Source organism: Agelaius phoeniceus, chromosome 3, assembly GCF_051311805.1.
Source record: "Agelaius phoeniceus isolate bAgePho1 chromosome 3, bAgePho1.hap1, whole genome shotgun sequence".
Lineage (NCBI taxonomy): Eukaryota > Metazoa > Chordata > Aves > Passeriformes > Icteridae > Agelaius > Agelaius phoeniceus.
This window is the reverse complement of record NC_135267.1, coordinates 30,915,553-30,939,184: the sequence shown is the minus strand read 5'-3', so window position 1 is coordinate 30,939,184 and position 23,632 is coordinate 30,915,553. Positions and strand designations below refer to the sequence as shown.

The following is a 23,632-nucleotide window of genomic DNA, read 5'->3' as shown; positions in this document are numbered from 1 at the left end:
GGCCTGGGTTTTGGTAGCAGGAAGGCCATAGATGTGGCTTCTGTGAGAAGCTTCTACCATGTCCAGAAGAGCCAATCCCTGATGGTTCTGAAGATGGACATGCTGCTGGCCAAAGATGATAATTGGAGACATTGGTAATGCCTCTGTGATGACATAGTTAAGAAGAAAATCAGAACAATGTGGGCTCAAATTTTTTTCCTAGCCAGAGAAGAGGAGAAAGTGAGATCATGTGAGGGAAACAACATGGAGACACCAAGGTCAGTGAAGAAGTAAGGGGAGGAGGTGCTCCAGGCACTAGAGCTGAGATTCCCCTGCAGCCCCTGGTGCAGCCCATGGTGAGGCAGCTGTGCCCCTGCAGCCCATGGGGATCCACAGGGGAATGCAGAGATCCACCCACAGCCCGTGGGGAAGGTGCCCATGCTGGAGGAGGTGGATGCCTGGAGGAGGCTGTGATCCAGTTGGGGACCTGGTGGAGGGAGAGGCCCTTGATTCCAGGCTGGAGCAGCCTGTCCTTGGAGGACTGAACCCCATGGAAGAGTGACCCACACTGCAGCAGTTTGGGGACTGTGGCTCATGGGAAGGACTCATGTTGCATCAGTTTTGGGAGAACTGCTGCTTGTGGGGGTGGACCCACATTGGAGAAGTCCACGGAGAACTGTCTCCCATGGGAAGGGACCCCACAGTGCATCAGGGGAGGGACTCCCCTCCCTGAGCAGCAGAAAAAAATCTCGGGGGACAAACTTACCAAATCCCCATGCCCTGTCTCCCTGTGCTGTTGGTGGGAAGGAGGGAGGGTTTGGGGGAAAATGGTGGTTTTTGAAGGGTTAATTTTACTTCTCATTATCCTTCTCTGATTCTGTTAGTAATACATTCACTTTGTATCTCTAAACTGAGCCTGTTTTGCACTTGTAGTGTTTTCTCCTGGTCCTTATCTCAACACATGAACTCTGTTAATTTTTCTCTCCTCTGCCCAGCTGTGGCAGGGGAGGGTGAGTGCGTGACTTTCATTGGTGCCTGGCCAGTCAAACCATGGCACTTGCTAACATAGACATAAATATTGGAAGTGATTTTTGCAGGCATAGAGACCAGTTCACAGAGAAGAAGTTTCAACTGGAATAGAAGTGAGCAATTGAGATGATAGGGGCTTCTGTGGTGATCAAGAAAGAAGAATGCATACTTTAAAAGAGAAAATACTATAGGTTGACAAGTTTACATACCAAGGGGAAGGCCAAGAAGGAATATGATTGCTCTCTATAAATATTTCAAGAAGGTAAACAGCAGAAATAAAGATAAGTGTTATAGTCTAAATTATTTTGCCAGCAGAAGGATAAACTGACCATGAATTAATGTCAGTTCCAATTTAGTAGGATGGTTTTAATCCTCCAAGACTGAGGCTCCTGTAACAGTGTTGTAAGAGCAACAAAAAATATCCTACCTAGGTTTGGGTGAAATTTGTCACATCATGAATGAGACAGGGAAAGGCTCACTCAACAGCACTGGGAGTCTGGTGCTTGGGGAGTACCACTAGGACACCAATTTTTTTCAGTAATGCACTGCCTTGCTGTAAGCTCCCATGCCTGCCAGAGCCGGATGCAATATTCTAGATGGTTTTTAATAAATGCCTGGAGCACTAATAATACCACTTTGTGGTATATCTATTTATTAATGTAACCTGCTATCATCTTTGCCTTCTTTTCCAGCAGCTGTGAAATGATTTGATGGTTTTAATTATTTTTCATAATAGCCCCCAAATTCCTCTCTTGATTAGCTTCCTAGATGAAATTTCCATTTAGTAGATATTCTCTAACTTGGTGTTTGGTTTCCCTGCTAATTATCTCACTTTTTTTTTTCTCTGTTAAGCTGCATTTGCCATCTGCTCATCCAGTCAAAAAATAATGGAAAACCTTTTGAATCCAATTGCATTCTCCTAATTACTGGTTCTATCTCCAGTTGTGTTATTACCCACAGATTGAAAGATCTTGGGCCAAATAATTAGCAAAAAACCTGAGATTCCTTTGATTTTGGCTGAGCCATGCCGATACATACAAAGATCCTGATCTTTCACTTCCTAGTGTCTAAAGTTCCTCATCTTTCAAAATATAAACATCTGAGTCCCACTTCTCTCAATTTTCATGCACAGTATTGATGCTGCATTTCCCTCTCTTGGGCCAAGCTCCCACTGTGAATGAGTATTTCATTCAGCTATTTTAGGCAAGTACTCTCTCCAGGGAATTCACATGAAGTTAGGGGCACTTCCATTGAGCTTCAATGTTTCAATAAACACGAACTGAACATTTATTTGTTGCTATGCATATGTGAACATTTGCAGATGTTTGGCAATATCAATACTTACAGCATTTTAAAAAACCCCAAACCAACAACATCTTATGTTCTCATATGAAACTTTTCTTCTTTCTCTGTATCTACTGTTCTGGTTTTTTTTTAGCTTCTCAGTGTTTCTGTGTGCCATTTTGGTGTAGGTACTCTTTAAGCCTTGCACTTGGATTCTGTGATGCTGTTACCTCCTGATACTTTTTGCATTACTGTACTGGGTTGACCTTGGCTGGATGTCAGGCACCCACCAAAGCCTGTCTATCACTTCCCTCTGCAGCTGGATGGGGGAGAGAAAATTTAACAAAGGGTTCATGAATTGAGATAAGGACATGGAGATCACTCACCAAATGGGCTAAACAGGCTAGAATTAGAGATATTAATTACATTTATTACTAACAAAATCAGATTGGGATAGTGAAGTAAAATAAAGCCTTAAAAACACCTCCCCCCCTTCCCAGCTCTACCTCCTACTCCAGAAGTGTAGGGTGAAAGGGAGTGGAGTTACGGTCAGTTCATCACAGGTTGTTTCTGTCACTGCTCCAGGAACAGAGTCCTTCCCCTGCTCCTGCTTGGGATCCCTCCCACAAGAGATCATTTTCTGTTAACTTCTCCAGCATGAGTCCCTCCCATGAGCAAGTGCTGCAGTGTGATCACTCTTACACAGGGCACAGTTCTTCAAGGACAGGCTGCTCCAGGGTGAGCTCCTTTCTCCATGGCCTCCCACAGGGTCACAGGCTCCTCTCAGGCACCCCCTGCTCCAGTGTGGGTCTCCTCCATGGGCTGTGGGTGGATCTCTGCATCCCTGTGGATCCCCATGGGCTGCAGGGGCACAGCTGCCTCACCATGGGCTGCACCAGGGGCTGCAGGGGAATCTCAGCTCTGGTGCCTGCAGCACCTCCTGCCCCTCCTTCTGCACTGACCCTGCTGTCTGCAGGGCTGTTCCTCTCACATGTTCTCACCTAGCTCTCTTGTCTGATCACAATTACACCTGCACAATCACTTTTTTTCCCCTCTTCTTCTTAACTATGTTATCCCGTTGGTATCATTATCATTTCCAACTGGCCCAGCACATCCATCCTGGAGATGTCTGGCATTGGTTTTGCTGGACATGGATGAAGCTTCTGGCAGATGCTCCCAGAAGCCACTCCTGTAGCCCCCCTGCTATGCAAAATCTGGCCATGCAAATCAAATACACTTATTTGGTGAAAAGTTTGGTATTTTGTGAGTTGCTGTCTTCAGTTCTAGATTCCTGTTTCCAAGTTCTTTCTCATAAAGACCATTCCTGTCTTTTTTCCTGACTGTATATTTATGTATCTTTTCCTAGAGTCTGTATAGGAAAATGTTGTCTGTTTTTTTTTTAATGATAGGGTCTTATTTCCAAATGAGCTGAATTAGATTCTGGAGTTATTAAGCTATTACAGTAAGGAGATCTACCATGCCAACTATACAGAACTGTTTATTTCCACTGTGGATTAAAATGTTTCATATAAACAGAACCCCTGTAAGCTATTATATTTGAGCAGTGTCACTAAAATATTGTGGCAAGGACATGAAGCCACAGAGTACAGGTTTATTGCAATGTTTGATCTTATGCATTAGCAATACCAGTATTCTTTTCAAAGGTCTTTTTAAAAGCAGAATTTGGGCTTTTAGTTAGCTGGACAAGAAAGCTGGAGGACAGTTTTAAAATCACCCGAGTTTCCTCAGGGCTTTCAGTTGTTTTATATTCCTAATTATTTTTTCAACAGCAAAATGCTATTGATCTTCATTCTTCTGCTTAAAAGCTATTTCTAAAAGAAATATCTGTTGAATTGGAATTTAAACGTTGCATTCAGTGCCTGCAACTTGAGGCAATGCTAGTTGGGCATTTACCTGAGGCTATGTTTCAAGGAGATTATTTCTCTCCCATTTTAAATATAATTTAAAATTCCCCCATAAATATTAGCCTTTTACAATTTTATTTATTGTATAAATATCAAAAAATCATAGGGGAGGAGGAAGAGAGAGAGAGAGAGAGATTCCTCTTAAATTTCAGAAGACTGGGTAAAGAGGAGGAAGGAATAGATATTCTTAAATTTCCTTTTCTTTACTGTAAGAGTATTTGAGGATATCCTAATCTGGGCTAATTTCAAAGCAGGCACATTTTAGAAAAATGTATAAATGTTCTGCTGAAATCAGTGTAAATATTTAGGTGTTTGCTTTTGTAGGTTTTGCATCACATGTAATTAATTATGTGAAAGCATGTAATTGCCCATCCAAAAATTTATTTTATTGTTGTAAAAAAAATAATTTGTTTAATATTTGATTAATTATTTTAATCCTATGGAACAAGATGGAACTCAATTTACAATCCTAGAGAAATTAATGTATGCCTTCAGAACATGAAAAAATTAAAAATGTGTGTTGAAAACTTTTATGAATATTCTCAAAGCATTTCAATTTCTTTGTGTAGTTTAGATATTAGACAAATTTTTGCTGGATTATTATGGAAATAATAAAGCTAAGCTAGACAATTTATATTGTAAAATTAAAAGTAAGACAAAACATTTGTAAGTCTAATTGATAGAATTATGTCATTACTCGTACATCATACAATTAGTTCATGAAGTCTGTACAGTTTTTTAAAGGGCCTAAAGTATTAATGGAAAATTATATATATAGGGAAACTTGTTTATGTTTAAACTCCATCTTAGCCAAAGTTATGTTTACTGCTTTTCAACCACACCTGAGGTACAATGGTTTTTGAAGTCAAACAGCAATTGTCTAATTATATCATACAATAACTAAAATATTTTAAGTTTAGATAAATAGTCCTGAAAAATTGCTATGATAAAACATTCTTGGGTTTTTTAAGGATGAAGTATTAAATCTGAATGATTTAATACAGATATACATGTGTGTATATCTGTTTTCTGTTGATTAGAAATTCAGGGGTGTTTCTGTGATTAAGAGAATTTATAATACTAAGTTCTTTAGCATTATAAACTACTCATTTGTGGCATTTATTTATGAATAACTTTTGTATTATTTATAGTTTGACTATGAAAGATGGATCATAACTTTTTCATTACTTGTCTCTGGCCAGTAATTCAATATTATCTTCTTGTTAAAAATAATCTCCTTAAACTTTCTGGAATTTTCCCCTTAGTTACATCTTGCAAATAGTTTGATGGACATTATCAAATTTTGGTAATCACATATGTGTGTTTATAATTTCTAAATTCATGGCCAGTCCTGCAGATAACCTCACTCATATGACTGTTTAGGGGTCAGTCATCAGTGTTTGGAATGTTTATCTGAAAGAAAAGGCTGCATTAACAACAAATTTCTCACGATTTAAACAATTTTTTTCACTTTATATATTCTGTCAGAAAAACAGATCAAGGATGGTGGCAGTTTCTTTGCATGATTCTGAACACTGGATCATAAAGAGAAAGTTCTCCATCACTCTGATTTTTCATTTGTATATTCAAACTTTCTTCTGGTATCTTGTTAGAAAGTAGAGAACAGTGGCTATCACTACCCTAAAATTGAAAGAGTCAGTTTCAGTAGATATTTTATTTAATGCATCTGGAAAGGAAAGAAAAGTAGTTCTAAAGAATAGGGAGAAATTGGTATGACTTAAAACACAGTTAACTTATCTGAGAAATTTTGGGCATTTAATATGCACTAGTGTATTTTCTGGTCTTCTGCTTTTGTGTCTCTCTCAAAAGTGAAGAGCAATTATGCAACTCCATTTTATGTTTAACACAACAAAATGTTTATTTTCCAAAAGGCAGTAACATTCAGATGGGACTATTAGTAGTATCCTGTCCTTAGGCTAGACTGGTTGGTGGAAGTTTGCTCCAGTGATGGAAATGTCAGTGATTTGTACTTAATTAGCTGAGTATATTATACATTAATTTAATCTTGAGAGTTTTATGAGGGTTTCAATATATCAATAACAATGTCTAAAATACTTGCACAGCTTGTGCTGAGATTCTAATTTTGGTGCTGTTTTAAAATCAGACAAATGCATCCCATATCAGTTTAGTGTGTTTACATTTCAGGTTCTCTGAAGTTTCTATATGACATATAGAGATCTGTGATACTTAGCAGTTACAACAATGGCATAGTGCATGTTAACAATCTGTATTTTGACCTTTCAGTGGTTGTGCTCTGTACATAGACTCCTAATACTGCAGATTTGGACTTCCTTGTAGCTAGCTATTAAAGCAATCACCAGACCATTGCAAAGGCATAAAGGAAGTGAAGGTCAAATCACTGCCAGTGAATTCTAGCTTGCTGCAGTAATCTAAAAGGTAATGCTGGCTGAAAGGGGTACCACTTGCTGTGTACATGATGCACTGAAGAAAGCAAGGGGCTCATACAGTTGAAAAGATATGGTGATTTTTAAATCTGCTCTTGAACCTTCACTTTTGGCTATTTAAAGTTGAATTAATTAGTTTTTCTACAAAAAGATCAGATTCTTCAGTCATTGAATTCTATATCTCAATGTAGCTTAAAATATATTTTGCATCCTCAAATCCTATTTCTTTATTGCAATTCTGCATTTTTGTCAAAGGATTTATCTAGTTATTAATAATGTTCATTTAGTTGGAACTGGAATTTAGGTTTGGTTTTGTTTATGAATGTTCATGAAGAATGTTCACTATAGAAAAAGTGCCTGCATAAAAAGTTTCCAGATGTGCTGTTTTACACTTTGTTCCAGCATAGGGGCTTTGTACAAGTGTGGGTGAATACCTCACCAGAGAAAAGTTGGGAGCTTGAAGTTGATGCTGTTTACACAAGACAGCAAAAATTTTTTTCTGTTTAGCTCACTGGAAAGTTTCTATAACTCCAAAGAAATCTTTAATTTTTATTGTAAAAGCTAAAATTAAGAACTCATTTTTTTGAGCTTAGGTCTGAGTCCTGCAGTGAACTCTTTGTGCCTTTGTAATGGTCAAAATAAAGGTCACATTTATGTATCCAGTGAGATGAAAGTGTTTTAAATCATCATCACAATAGACTTTTTTTTTCCCTGAGAGAGTTTAAGATGGAGAAGTAAGAATTTTTCTGGATTAGTTTTATTAATGGTTATTTTTTTGGCAGAAAATAACGTTTAGCATAAATAGATTTTGGTTTAATTTCTTGAAATCAGTTTTAGTGCTTCACACTAAATTTGTGCTTCTTCTGTATTTGCTCTCCAGAAGGCACTGTTTCTGACAGAGGGTAGAGACTGTATTGAAGCTCTCCTCCTGAGATATGCAGATGCATTTAGAAGTATCATCAGATCTCAAAGACTGTTCAATGCAAACATCCTAACAGTTTCAGCTCAGAGCTCTTGTAAACTTAGTTCCCTTCAGCCTGCATTTAAGAAGGAACCCATAGGGGATTCTTTCTCAGGACAGTGGAAAAGTCTTACACAACTGATCAGACCTTGAGCTATGGTCTCTAGCTTGGTAGTCACTGCCTGGCACATCAAAATTCTGTAAATATCCTCGAGTTAGCATATGAGGCTACTGCATATTTGGGACAGGATCAGGTCAAAGCTCTAAAGTTGTATATCACAGTCCTTTTGAGTTTGAATTAGGACCTAGAAGTGTAGGACTTTTATAAGGCCCTCAGAAGTGTATCTGCAGCAATGAAGGCTGACTGCACACTGGCCAGCATCAGTACAGCTAGCAGGTTAAATACAGTGATTGTTCCCCTCTTTTTGGCACTTCAGATGCTGCAATTGGAGCAGGGCCCAGTTCTAGCCCTTACCCACCCCAGTATAAGAAACACAGAGAAGTTGGACCATGTCCAGAGGATGGCCACCAAGTTGGGCAGGGTGCTGAAGTAGATGATGCACAAGGAGACACTGAAGAGCCCTGGATTTGTTCAGCCTGAGGCTGAGGAAGCTGAGAGGAGAACAGAGCTAATTGCTGTCCTCAGCTGCTTAATGGGTCATTACAGCCAGATGGAGCCAGACTGTTAATGGACATGCACAGTGTAAGGACAGGAGGGAACACAGAGATGTTGCAGCAAGGGAAATTTCAATTAGATTTGAGGTTTAAACTCATCATTGTGAGGGCAGTCAAACAGTGGAACAGCTGCCCAGAGTGACTGTTAATTCTCCTTCCTGGTGGATTTTCAAAAACTTGAGCAGGCAATGCCTTGAGAAACGTGAGGTTACTTTGGCAGTATTCTGCTTTGAGGGATAAGCTCAGAATATCTCTTCCAATCCCTACTGTTCTGAGTTGGTATACATGACTGAGTTTATAGGAAGGACACCATTCAAGTCTTGCCCAGATATGGATACATCCCCTTAAAATTGTTACATATTTTTGTAGACCCTTGTATTTCAAATTACCTCCTTAAATTTGTTTTTAAAGTCAGATCCCCACTCCATTTAGATGCTTTCAAAATCTGATTCCTATATGAGAGTAAATAAAGAGAAAGGAGTGAAAAAATCAATTTAACCTTCAGAGAACCAGAGTATCAGATTGTGTGATATACTCTGTACCTGTGCAGTCCCATCCTATTTTTTTGCCATCTCCCTATTTGGTTCTTTGTTATATCATACTTAGCTTGGATTTGTACCATTTTTATTTGTTCTTATGAGTCTCTGAGAGTGTTGGTGAAATCTCTTAAAATGAGCAAAAGGAAATAAGATTGAGAAATAAAAAAAGAGACAGAAAATAGAGAAATGATGAAATATATAGCCTGGGTAGTTTTTCACTAGTGTACTATTGACCCTCAACTGAACTCCAATGACACTTGCATTGGCTCCAGAGGGCTTTTGGAGCAAGCAAGGGTCAGACTGCCTTCAGTTTTGTATTTCACAGCACTCTCATGGGTCATCACTCCTGCAATTTTTGATCATCACCCTTGCCCTCCACAGTATTTTTCAAAATCATGCTACAATGTGATAGGGGGGTGGCAAGTTTCTTAACCTTGGCTGTAAGGAACATGACTCACTTAAACATTCAACATCACTAGAACATGGGGAAAACTGAGAAGAAATACAAATGCACTTTCACTTTATAAGTCTATCACCTGGTCTTTTTGGACTCGTTTGGGACACTCAGATATTTGGACTCCCCACTTGGAGACTGTGCATTTGAAATGTGTATCAGAAGTGTGCTAAAGCACATCCTTTTTATTACTGTGGTTATGGCTGCTCCTCTGAAAAGAAAGCATTTGTGTCCAGATCACCAAGAGAAACATTAGCTCCTTTTTTATTTCTTGAGTGGCTAATATTTTGCTTTTTATTGCTTCAGTTATTTTTGTTTTCCTGTGAAAATATCTGATTTTCTGATCTCTTTTGGCTTGGTTAATGCATGTGTAATGTGTAAACTCCATATGGAGAAGGATCTGATGTGCAAATACTGTGAATAGGTTCTGGCATTGCTTTGAGCATAACCTTATATTTTTATCTGGGGGAAATAATGGTCTCTTAGTGGTTGCTTTATGCATTTGGTTGGATGTGAGTTCATTTGCTCAAAAATATACAAAGTTTTCTTCCAGGCTGGTTGATTTTCTTCAGCTCTAGGCTCACTCTATTTTAATAATGGCTATTCTGTACTCTGTTTATATTTAAAGTTCTTTCAGTATCTTCACTTCTCAGGACTACTCATTTGCCTTGCTCTGTCTTTCCTAGTATAGCTCAGCTGCTAGGCTCTCACAGGCAGCTGGGTTATTCCTATTGTAGTTTTCCTATTCTCCAAAACTTTAGTAGCTATTTTTTTTCCCTAACCTCAAGGCCCAGTCATAGGCTGTAAAAGGGCTTTAGCTATAAATACAGTTGAAAGTAAGTATTCAAGAAAGCTGAAATTGCAAATGCAGGGGAATGTCATCTTGAGAATGGCCATACAATGATCAGCAGTGAGAGGAAGGCAGGAAAGTAGGCTCTTAGGCTCAGCAAGAAGTACTTGTAGAAATAGTTTCAAGGGAATGAAATACATTTATTGATATATTCACAACAACTCTAAACAATTGTTGTGATTATGTTTTTCAGCAAGTTCTGCATGATGAAGTGACTTATTTTTCTGAGTAAAAAAAAAGAACCACAGAAAAACGAAACAAGTTTCAAGATGGACAGATATGTCTACCTTTAAATACACAAATGTTGTTTTCCTTTGATTATTTTTATTAAGTTATTAATTTTATTAAGTTATTAAGTTAACTAACTCTTTAAGTTATTTTTATTTCCTTTATGACTGTTCACAGAAATGGGCCAAAACAATATCTAAGTGCAAAAATACTTGCTTTCTCTTCCTATGGTGCCATTTATCAGCATTCATAATACTAAAAGAAATATAGTGCTTTGGTGTAGTGTTATTTTGATTATTTTTACCACTTCATAGTTTCAAACAAGAGCTTTAAAAAGTACCTTGAATGCTTTGTGGATTTGGTTTACATGGATAACCTTGATAGGGTTTGTACTGCAAAAGTGCATCAACAAAATATCTTTGAATTAATTTCATTTTTATGATGGCAACTGATCCAGGTACGTCTAGTCAAATTTGTGTCCAAAAGGATGAGTAATATATCATTTGAGTCAAGAAAATAGTGCTGCCTTAAATTAGGCCAATAGCATTCTTAAAAATAGAAGAGATTTTTCAGAGGGTAAATATTTTGCTGTACCAGGCCGTTGAAGGGTTTTGGTCATGAAGTGTATTCAGTGTGGGGCACTTATAGCTTTAGGTTATAGCTAGGCTGGAGAAGAGCAAAGATGAGTATTACACACTGTGAGTGAGAAAAAAACTGAGGAACTAGAATTGAGAAAAAAAAAATAGCCTTAAGGAAATGAGCATAAATTAGATATTATTTTTTCCCCTGAGCGCATTAAACATTTTATTCTCCTTTTGCAGGGTTTTATTCCCTGTCATTGGAGGCTTCAGAGCACATTTTAGAAAAAAATCTGTAGGTAAAATGGGCTTTGTAGAAGAAAAGGTTAGTTGGTTTTTGTAGATGTCTCTCAATACCTCACCTGAATGGGTGACTGAACACAGAGCAGAACATCTCCAAGGGATTTGCTCTAGCATCAGTGTGGAACAAAGAGGATATTGTGGATGGATAATCTTGGTAGACATGACAAAATCCTGCAGTTTATCCTGCAGGTCTGTCCCATTGATGTTTCAGCAGATGATACTGTGTAATGATGAGATACCAACAGGAGAAAAGAGCCAGAACAGATAAAGCAAAAGGTGTAGGAGAAAAAATACACAGGAGAGAGAATGGAAAACATAGCTCATAATACTTTGGGCTTTTATTGGGGCTATTATAGCCATGTTTAGATGAAAATATTGGATTAAACTCCTTAAAATTATTGTTTTCACATTAGAGCCTTAAATTACGATTTTCAGACACACTAAATCTCAATATAATGCATGGCTACTCAATTTCTCTCTGAGTGCCATACAGTTCTGTTTCATTAACATCAGTAAAATGATGTAAAGAGACTGTTGACATTGGGTGCTGATGAAAATGATGAAACAGTTGTGTTTGCCTTTAGAACAAAAATCTAAAGAATTATCTGTGAAACAAAAATAACTTATAGTTTTCCTCTGATGCATGGAATTCTGCATTCAAATAGGCAGTGATATTCAGTAATTGTACAGTGCTATCGGCTTTTTTTGGCCAATTAGTAAATAGATCTAGTGGGTGAAAAAAAAAAGCAAATAGAGAAATATAGGCAATAGAGAACATGCATGTTTCTAATTGAAATTTAAAATTATATAGGCAGCAGGGAAGAGCAGTGCAGGGTATCTGGAAGTATCAGATGAAAAGAGAGACAGAAAGTCCTGTTACAAAAAATGAAGAGGAGGTACAGAACAGGATATGTGGTATATTATTCAAAGGGTAGTCAGAAGTGCTGACATCATGTATTTTCTGAATGTAGTGCTGAGGTGACAAGTTATCCCCAGTACTGCTTCTCACCTTTGTACATTATTTCTCACTATATTGTCACTTCCATAAAACCTAGTCAAAATCATCCAGATTGGACTGCATAATTTGGAAAACCCCTGTTGAGTGCATAGTGTACACTAAAGTGTAATGTTAAATACCATCCAGAATTTTCTTTAATTAAAAATATTACTGGTATGTGGTGTCTTAATCCTATTCCATTATATAGCCTGCATGGATATTTTGAATTGCATTTTTTTTAATGGATATTTTGCATATTTCACTTGACCCTTATTTTGCTTTCTTTACCTCTTTATAGTAGATTTGATTGTACTTGCACCAGCCATACAAGAAAAGTATATATACAAAGAATGTTAATATGTTTAGCAGAACAATTTATTTTCACTCTAATTTAAAACTGTATGTTGAACTCAGCTTTTTTTTTCTGTGAGAAATAATGTTGGCATGTATATGTCTGATTTTATTATTTTTAGTTGTTCTTATTATTGAGATTGGGCAAGAAAAACTATAAAAAATGAAATACATTTCATAATATTTGGAGGGAAAAAATATGTTGTGTCTTTATGACAAATTTGTTTCTTCACAGGATCTTTCTTATGACCTATTTTGTCAGCAAGTTCTTGTATCTAGGAACATTATTTCTGTTGGCTAGACAATTTCAAAATGACAGAGTGAGATTAATAACATAAATACAGATTTCCTTGTTTCATTGATTTATTGGGTCCTAAATCTTTGAGCACTCACCTCTGTTAGTCATTTGACTATTGAGAGCTATGAAAAAGTTACTCAGATGTATAAGTGTTTGCAAGGAGGAGTATCTTTGTTAAGTGAAATTAATTAGCAACATACAGCAAAGAAAGAATACCTCCTGTGAAAGTATCACTATAATACTTTGGATAGATCAGATATGTACAGACATAATCTATTTCTAGGAATTGTGCAAGGGAGAGGCTTAAGAAATATCTTTGTCTGAAATGTGTTCACATTCCTGCTTCTATTTCACCCACTTCAACATTTTATCCAGCATGGGTGTAGAAAAGTTACTTGTCTGAGGCCATAATTTCTCATACATTAGCATGGCTGTAAGAGTTGGGAGACTTGGATAAGGGGACTCATCTTATTAAGACTTGATATACTAGTTTATTTTTTCTCTGAATGAACATGAATACCAAGCTGCACATGAGTGAGTAGATGGCATTTTCATTGCAAACATGTAAAGTGAGTGCTGGGCTATGTCAGCACGAATATGATTAGCAAATTGTCAAGGTTGTTACTTCCCTCTGGTGCTGGAGAGGCGCATGGAATACTGTGTGCACTGGTTTTGGGGTTCCCTGCTTCCACAAGCATAGGGAGAAAATGGAGGAAGTCTAGCAGAGGGCCCTCTGCTCAGAGTGGTTGAAAGAGATGGGCTTATTTAGTTTGTTGGGGTGAAGATCCACAGTGAGCTACATGAAGGAGTTACAGAGGATGGAGCAAAAGTCACTTGGGCAATGCTGAGTGATGTAACAAGGAAAAATGGCCACAAAGTGCAGACCAAGAAATTAAAATGGAGCTTAATGAGGCTGATGCAGCACTGGTGCAGGCTGCTCATTGAAGGCTGTGGAATCTCCATCCTTGGTGGCTATCAGGACTTGACTATTAAGCCCCAGCAGAGTTGAACTTGTATTGGCAAAAGCCCTTCTCTGCTCTCAGTGGGAGGCTGAACTAGTTCATCTCCAGAGGTCACCTATAATAAACACTCCTCTTTTGCAGTGCATATTATCATGAAGTCTAAGACCTTTTACAACATTAAAAAAGAAAAAATGAATAATTTAAAAAAGGTGACTTCTTGATTTTGATTTCATGCTACATAACTTTCTAAGGCAGAGTATGTGGCTGTTTCTTTCCTCTCCTTGGTTAATTTTTGAGACTAGTTGAGATTTTGCTGATACACTCGACTTTGGGTGAGATGGATCTAAACCTAAACAATGTAATTTCACCTGATGGAATGGTGTTCTGTTGTCATGTTCTTCATTGTTGTGATCTATTCCCAGAAGTGAAATTAAAATTACAAAAAATTTAAATTAATACAGGTATTTAGTATTGAGCCATCTTCCAGAAAGATCTTTTCTGCCAACATACATCAACTTCACTACAGAGAAAAGAAGTTAAAATAAGTGTCAAATCATAGCTTCTTAACAAAATTTTCAGATTTCTGTATTCCCATATAATGTAAATTTACAAATAATTGACTGCCATATGTTTTATGTGTTGTGGTTTTAGAAACTGAGGGTGTGCAGTCTCTCAACAATAGCCATAGAATGAACAGATCTAAACAGACTGTAGAGAAATAATTATTTCTGTCTCTCTCACACAGGCTGTGTTGAAAGCAGGGCTCTGTACAACCTCCTTGCTGTGTTGTTTACATGCCTGCCAGAAGTGGTTTGTGTTTTCAGTTGTCTCTCAACCTGTATGTGTCCAGCACAACAACAAGGATATCTAGTCTCTCCACCCCAGTGGCAAACTACAGCAGAGAAATTCATAAACAGAAACTTACTGGTGAATTATCCCCATCCACAAAGTCTGCTTCTTACCAGAGTAGGGAGAGACATGCTGCTGTCAGTTTGAAATGGTTCCCAGCTGCTGGAATGCATAAAAAAACATCCCCCCATGAAGTCTCCTCAGGCATGCTGGGATAGGGGAACACCTGGGTTGCTCACAGATATGGGACCTTAAAAAAACAGCTGAAAAAGTCCAAAAAAGCAGCAGTCCGGGAGGGATAGTGCTGACAACCTTTCTATTATTGACAACTTTCTGGCACTAGTCATAGCTGCAAGCCTTGTTTTGCAGGTAGACTATCTAGCCTTCTGCAGACTTGTAATATTGACACTAATTTATGTTTATGAGGAAAAAAGAAGTTAGTAATTTGTACTGTTGAGTGGGGACCTTCTGAAGATGGTGTTTGAAGGTGCCAAACATGTCAGGCAGACTCTTTGGATTGTAAAAAAATGGTGAAGCAGTTAGCAGAGAACATAAGGCTCAAACAAAGTCAGAAGTTCAGAAACCAAGTCTCGGATTATTCTTCCTTACCAATCAGGATAACAAACCACACACAGGCAGGCAGCCCATCTCAGTAAAACCTCAGAAAGTCTTTGAATTAAATGTGAAAAAAAGATCTTCTGAGCTGGTTCTTCTGCCTCACTTCATGCTGTGGCAAGTGCCTTTTTCATGTGCAGTGGAAGGAACTGGCCTGACTTACCTGTGACCAGGCTTTTCGTGCTCTTCACTGAAGATTTTCTCAAGGCTGCTGTTGGGGTGCTGGTTCTAGTTTGTCACCTCTGCTGGGGATACTAATGAGTCTGTCAATACAAACTTTGGCTATGTGTTTCAAGGCACTGAACTGCCGTAAATTTCATTCCTTTCTATCAGGCAACTTTATGGTGTTCTAAAAGTTGTGATCTAGCTATCATCAACAGAGCTGCCTGGAAAAACTTATTTTTCCTCATTCCTTTCCCACATGCATGCCACAGTCTCTAACAGTATTAAAACCCCAGTGATTAACATGTTTAAAATGTATGTAAGATGCAGGGTCAAGTGCCATCACAAGGTGGGTTACTGTGAGACAGCTCCTTATCTGTATGGAGAAAGTTCTTCTAAATAGCTGGCAGTGTCACTGGGGCACTATAGAGGTCAAATGTTGTTCTTCTATTATTTCTAGAGCCCCATATTGTTGTTATCAGATTTCTAAAGTCCATACCTCTTGGATGCATTCTCATGGCTGCAGATCTTTGCTGCACAGACTCCTTCTGCACGCTGCTCTCTCTCAGGTTAGGGCTCCTCCAAGACTCTCCCTGACTGGCTAACCCACCCCCTTTTATCCCAGTCATCTTCATTGGTTACAGCTGCAGCCCAATCAAGGACATCATAGCTGCAGCCCATCAAGGGCAACCAGGACCTCTGGGGCAAAGCCTCTATACAGATATTCAAATACATTTCCTCTACTATATTTCCCCCTTTGCTTTTACTTAAGTTAACAGTTATACAGATGTTAAATTACAACACAATACATTTTCTTATGACTCACAGGTCATGTACAACACCCATAGCTCTTTGCTCAAAGGCCATACTCTTTCACAGCTCCCTGACCCAAAGGCTATGTTCCACCGCAGCTCTTGGCCACCACAGCTCTCGGCTGTCTTACGTTCTGTTAACTATCACGTCGGGATCACCAATTGTTGTTCTTCTATTATTTCTAGAGTCCCATATTGTTGTTATTAGATTTCTAAAGTCCATACCTCTCTGATGTAGTCTCATGGCTGCAGATCTTTGCTGCACAGACTCCTTTTGCTGCACAGACTCCTTCTGCTGCACACTGCTCACTCTCTCTCAGGTCAGGGCTCCTCCAAGGCTCTCCCTGACTGGCTAACCCACCCCCTTTTATCCCAGTCATCTTCATTGGTTACAGCCGCAGCCCAATTAAGGACATCACAGCTGCAGCCCATCAAGGGCAACCGGGACCTCTGGGGCAAAGCCTCTATACAGATATTCAAATACATTTCCTCTACTATAGTCAAACTGCTCAGTGCCTGCTTCATATTGCATTTTTTTGACATTTTTTGCCTTGAGTGAAGATCATAGCTAAATTCAAATCTACTATTTGTTATCCAAGGTGGACATAATTTCAGCAAGCTTTTGTAGTGGACTTTATTTGCCAGTCATGTTAAACTGCTTTTTGTACTGATTTTATATTAAAATTTTTACACACATGCACACGTGTGTGTACGTGTGCCTGCATATATATATATATATATATATACACATATAGATAGATAGATAGATAAATAGATAAAATAGTAACTGCACATTTAGAGATTGTATGTTATGATAGATTTTAATTTCCTTCATTTCTATACTTGAGTATTTTGCAGAGTATAAATGTACATTTGAATGACTGTTTGACTTCTCTTGCCTGGGGGGACTTGGGAGACTTTTAGGAGAAAGGAATATAACTCTGTCACTATTACTGTTTGCTACCTCCAATAGTAAAATATTAGCAGACTTAAACTTTTTATTTGAGTGACTGTTGTCACTGCAGTACTGTACATATCAAAATACAAAGAAGTCTTGTGGAAGCAAAAAGTCCTGCTACATGAATGCAGTCTGGAGTCTCTGAAGGTGATGGTTATATAAATGTAACTAAACATTTATATAGTTCTATTTTAAAATTCTTCCTGCAAAAATCCTTTTTTTTTTTTTTAATTATTTTGCACCTTTTAAGAAATGTGTGCTGGAAATAGAATTGCTTTTTTTGTGCTAACTTTGAATTCTCTGAGTTTTTTTATATTCAGATATAATTATGACATCTTAAAATAAAGAAATTATAATTTTCTCTTTTTCTTTGCAGAGTCACAGTGTACACTCTGTGGGGAGCCTGAAGGTGAGTGTGTTTTCCTACTAATGTTTTTCAAAGCAGCTAGAGGTGAACACCTCACTTTAATATTACTCATGTACAATAGATTGAAAATAGTACATAAATGATGGAAACCAATGAAACCTATGCAGATACAAAAAGTTATTTGAATTAAGCTGAGCACACGCTCTAGGCAGGAAATACCTTAAAGGACAAATATTCCATTAGAACAAAAATTAAAATATTTACTTTTATTGTTCTTTTATGTGTTTTTCAAACTAATTTGTCAGTAAGTGTGAGTGTAAAGAGACATTTAAGGACATCAATTTGAGTATGGAAATCATAGAGATTGGATGTAAAAGAGAAATGAAAAATATTTTTAGATTTTAGATTAGATATTACATTTACAGAGAAGCTGACACATTTTAGCAGATGTAGTGAATAAATACTGCTTCTGAAACAAAGATAATTAAGCAGAAGCCTTTGTAGTTCAAATACAGGCCCACATGGCAGTGTTTGTTGGTTTGTTTTGTTAGGGTTTTTTCCAAGTGACTAATTGAATACCAAGATGAGACACACATTTCACTTAAATGAATGCTCAAGCAATGAGAATATGGTTTTTAAAGTATGCCATTATTGAAGAAAATATCTCTAATTTATTTATTATTTATTAAGATAAATATAAAGAAAATGTTGAAAGATTGACTTAGTTTGAAATCAACTACCTGGAGTCTTTCTAGAGAATAGAGTTCAAAATAGTCAGTGTAAATGGAGCAAAGTGTATGAACAAAAAAATAAAATTATAGATTCTAGGCTTTTCACAAAGACATTCAGCTTTATGTCTTGAATAGTTTCTGATAAAAAAGTTTCAGCTTCTAATGTTTTATAAATTTGGTGGGGACAAGTTATTAGGATATGAAGCCTGGAAGTGGAAAGCTTTGAGATCTTGCACCTAATGAAATAACTCAGTAAATTAAATAATAATTATCTCCTTCTCTTTTGTTATCTACTGACAAATAATTCTTTTAGAAATTTGTTTTGACTGCATTCCTTTAATAAACAGTCAGTTGTTGATTTTTAAATTTTCTTTGTCCTTTTTTTGATAAATTTGTAATAATACAGATACAGGTATGAAAGGGAAAAATGAGATTAGTGTTTGTTTGCCTTTCATGAGATATTTCTCTCCTGATAAAGCTGGCCAACTTTAAAGTTATGCATTGGATTAGTTCTGTTTTATTATATGCTTTGCCTGCTTCATAACAATAGTTTTCCTTTCTTTTCATTACTGCTCTTTCATACCTCTTCAGCTTTGCAAATATTAATAAATATATATGGACTTTGTAAAAAGGGAATTAAAAAAAGGATAATTTTTTTAAACATTTATATGACTAAAAACCCACATTCAAAAGATAACTGTGTGCATTACTGTAGGAGCAGGCCTCAAGAACATAACATTCAGTTTTTAGCTATACAGAAATGAACTTTCCCAGGAGTGAACATCTCCTGGATCACCAGTCTCTCCTCTAAAACACAGTATTAGAGGAATGCTAATTATTAATTCTCTGCTTCAATTTTAAAAATATTGATATAACTGTCACCTTAGATTAGTGACAAGACTTAGAATCTGAAGCTTTTCCCTTGCCAGATTAGCACAAATTCTTATCTAACACTGATAATTCACAGAAGTTTGATTCTTAATTTTGTGATGAAGAAGCAATTGTTCTGGCTGCTGAATTTAGTTTGTAGAAGGCCATTCTAAGAGAAACTTCATATCTCTGTTGTTTAAACAAAAACAAAAACCCTCAAAAAGATCCTTTTCCTATGCAATGTTCTATAAATTTTGGTTCCATTGTACACTAAGAGAAGGGAAGAACTAAAAAATCAAGATTTTGCAGTGTTCTAAGTGTAAGTTCTGACTTTTCTCTGTAGTCTTCTTCAGAAATTTGAGATACTTTGTGGCTTGTAGTATGTATTTTTGAAATTAGAGGAAAATTCAGAGAGTATTAGTTAAAGTTAGATACTGTTTGCTTCCAAGTTCCTTTTTTCTTCCTCCTTTTCAGTTAAAGAAAAAAAAGTTCACAAAGTGCCTTAAAGTTCTTAAGTATATCAAGGTGAATTTGCAGAATTATAGGATAGAGGTGCCACAGTGCAGTCCTCCTATGCTAGTTTCCAAGGTGTTAAGCAGAGATTCATCTGACAAATAGTAGATGTGGGGAAAACTCCTGGGCTTGGGTGAGAGGATGACAATGTTTCACACCTTCTGTTTTCTGGGTTCCTTGGAAGCTGTTTATGCCATTTCCTGAAAGACCTGCAGGCAGCTAGGTGTGTTCTGATCATGTTTGGCCTTCTGTAACAAGAGTGACAGAATGGAAGCATTTTGCAAGCCCCAAATTCTGATTGTCAAGTTGGTCAGCTGTAGTCTCACTTCTCATTACAGTTCATCCTTTCTCTAGCCATCACTCCCCTTTCAAAACCAGCACTTTTGTCCTGGATTATCTAAGTGTCATAAAAATGACTGTGTAAAACAGAGCTCCTTGCTGGGGGCACTTTGCCAAGTTTTTAGCAGTTAGTGCTGCAGTGCAGGAAGCAAGGAAGTGCATTTTTCTGCATACCCGTTGTTGCACAGGCGTGGAACTGTGTGTGTACTGTGCTATTCTGTAGGGTGAAAACATGTCAGATATGAAAGGAAGATATAAATTATGAGAGTACACATTCCTCATTTCAGTGTTTTGCCTGGGAACTTGGGGTTCTGCACTTAAATGTGTCACATGTCCTTCTTTGCATCCTATCGAAAGAGAATGAGTTGGACAAAACTCCCTGTCTGAGAATGAGTTAGACAAAACTAAAGAGAATTAGTTGGACAAAACTCCCTGTTTGAGAATAAGTATCTTGTATGAGCTGCAAGGACTTGTGAGTTCTATTTTAAAAATCATGGGTTTGCTCTGTTACTGATAGTGTACCAGGCACCATTCCTGACAGTGTGAGATATTTGAAGAGCATCAGGGTTTTTTTTTATACTAGGAGGAAACTAAAGTTGCAGAATCCCATTAGCATGGCTACTTCAAGCAGATCCATCTTCTGGAAATGCAAGAGCAACAGTGGCTTGTTTGGGGGTAACAACAGCTACACTTGGGGAAGTGATCTGCAGTTGACAGATTATGTTGTCATGGTAAACATTGCAGGGTTGTTCTTTGCTTTATTGCTGCTCAGATTTAAAGTGAGGGTGGCATGTTATAGCCACATGTGTTCTGAAGTACTCTGTGACGCACACTGGTGTAGTCATGAGATGTTTCAGGAACAGTTTTCCCCATAAAGCCTCTAGCAGAAATTTCTGTTCTTTCTAAACCTTTGTATTTATTCATAGAAGGTTTTGAAAGGATAATATTATCAAATAAAATTTTCTGTATTATCAAAGCAGAAAACAAGTGCTTTTGGTGGCAGCTAAGGTTTCAGTAGACCGCTCTTTCTTCTCAAAGCTTATACAAATGAAAGCTTTTCTTCCAGGCATTTTTTATATCCTTCATAACTCCAGCAGTGTCTTAGTCTTTCAATAAGATACTCTTTCCAGGAAATTCAGATTCTTCCTCAATGTCTCAGATCTCTTTTGGGCTGTTGTATACAGCTACAGTTTGAATTAAATTCATCCATAATTTTTTGCCAGTAACTGGCACAAGAACACTGGTTGGTGTTGTTAGATTTGCTGACTTTGTGGTAGCAAACTTTAAATAGTGAGTCTTTTAATTAGTAAAATAAATATTCTATGCAAAAGGATAGCTTAGAAGAGATCTGTTTCTTAATGTATCTCACATTGCACATTGGATTTTTTTCCTAAACTTGTTCTTCTGTTAAGTTAAACAGTTAATAGTTTGTACAGCCAATGCATAGATACTGAATTATTCCAAGTGTCAAAAGATTCAGAAATTTCTCACAATTATATTTTATCTGATAATAAATTCAATTGTCAGAAGATTAAGGTTTTTTTACTGTTGATTTCAATTTTGAGATCAGATGCCCACATAATTTTGTCTTCCTTTGAGAAAGAATAAGTTTGTGCAAATTTTCTAGCACTTGCAAGAATGCTAGCATATGTCACAGGTTTACCCTTACAGAAGTTTATATCAATTACTTTTAGGAGGACTTTTAATATGATTAATAGTGGAAGATTAATTTAATTTATTTTTATTCTATTTTTATTTAGTAAAAAAAGTTTTGAATGTTCTGAAATAAAAACCAATTATACTGTTTAATTTTATTTGCTCACAAGATGTATAAAATATTCAATATAACTTGAAAAAAAAAAAGAAATATAAAAAAATAGTTGACAATAACAACAAAAAACTCTATATTCCTTGATGAAAAAAATGTATTTTCATACAGATATGTCAGTGTTAAAGAGATGCATGTATTTCAGGTGCTATTAGCTTTGTTGCCTTTTGTGCTCTGGTTAATGCTAGTATGTTGGAGTTTAGGGGGAAATTGGTCTGGTTTTTTTGTTTTGTTTTGTTGGTCTGTTGTTTGGTTGGGGCTTTTTATTTGGTTTTGGTATTGTTTTTCTTCTTTAAATAAAGAATCTGGAGAGTAGGTAGTACAAAAAAATGCCCTAAATTTGGCAATATGTCTTAATATTGATGTTGTTCCATCTGTGTAGTTCTGGCTCTGAATATAAACATTTCCCTTGGTATCTCATGGAAAACTATTACAGGCATATTAATAACTCCAGAGAATTTCCTTAATCTTCATTTTGCTAATCTTAACTTTTAGTAATCTGTGCTGAGTGCTGACAGTTTTGCCACTATTAGCAATGACTTTCAAGAGTCCTGTAGTCTTAACTTTTTATACTTCTGTTGTATTTACTAGACCAACACTTGTAAAAAAAAAAAAGTTGTCTGAGGAAGCCAAGTACATTTCACAACACATAATCCTGACTTTTTAAGGAAACAATAGCAGATAATGAAATATACTTTGCCTAATGTAATATTTCTTGTTTTCCTGCTATTTATAAAAAAAAAATCACAGCTGTTTCTTCATGTGAGAAGCTTTCTTGATCTGTATATGTGCCATGAAATACTTAAAGATATTATGGTTCCTGCAATGAACATAATAATAATTCATAATTATTACCTGAAGTGATTGAGATAATGCTGAATTTATTCAGTCATGTAAGAAAAATTTTATGTAAATATAAGGTCAAGATCTTCAATCTTTCTGCTTTGACCTATTTGTACACCAACACCCTTGTTTTCATGAACAGACACATTTTTATGCCTGGATGAACTTCCTTCCTAGCATTTAAATAATGATTAATAAAATTACTGCCATGAAACTTCCTCTTTATCCAAGTATTGTTAATAAACATTTTTTAACACTTTAGTTACTACTCTCAAAGTGATTTGAGGTTCTATTTTTATAGAGATTTTTTTCAAGTTTCACAGAATTGTATTGCTGACCTACTCCATTGGGTAGTCTGTAAATATTGAACTTTTTTTGACAAAAATAGGCAAGTTGGTTACACTACACATTTTTTAAAATAACCTGCAGAATTTGGAGACTGTATGAAAAAAATATTTTTAATCACTTTCTCACTGGGCTAATATGTAAGCTTCTACCAGTTAATTTCTTTAGGATACCATGATAGAGTATATTCACAATGGACATTATTCTTGAACTGTGCTGGGTTTTATATAAAGTGAAATCATGATGTGTATCATGATTTTTAGGAAAGAGTTGTAGTATTTTTTCTTCAGACAATGTTGAACTACAGGTTGCTTCTGCATTTTCATGTTGCCTGCATTTAGGCAGACAAAAAAAGTTGTCTATAATATGTCTGCTAAAAATTTAGCTGCTGAAGAAGTTTTCAGTTTCTGGCTATACTTGAAATATTTGAAGATTCAATTTTGAACCTTCATATTTATATAGTGTAAAAACTTATATATGACATTATTAAAATGAATAATTTTATTTATAACTATAATAAAGCTGCCCATTTTATCTAGTGGAATTGAAATAGAGAATGGT

General features: G+C 36.6%; 1 protein-coding gene across 27 annotated transcripts in view; it reads left to right on the top strand.

The window, feature by feature from the left end:
- The window catches only part of DLGAP2 (DLG associated protein 2), a 458,493-nt gene that overhangs the window by 206,861 nt on the left and 228,000 nt on the right, over positions 1-23,632 (top strand). For all 27 annotated transcript variants that reach the window (XM_077174995.1, XM_077174994.1, XM_077174996.1 and 24 more), the window contains one exon: positions 17,612-17,644. In XM_077174995.1, coding sequence (XP_077031110.1) covers positions 17,612-17,644 — 33 coding nt within the window. The remainder of the gene's footprint in view (positions 1-17,611; positions 17,645-23,632) is intronic.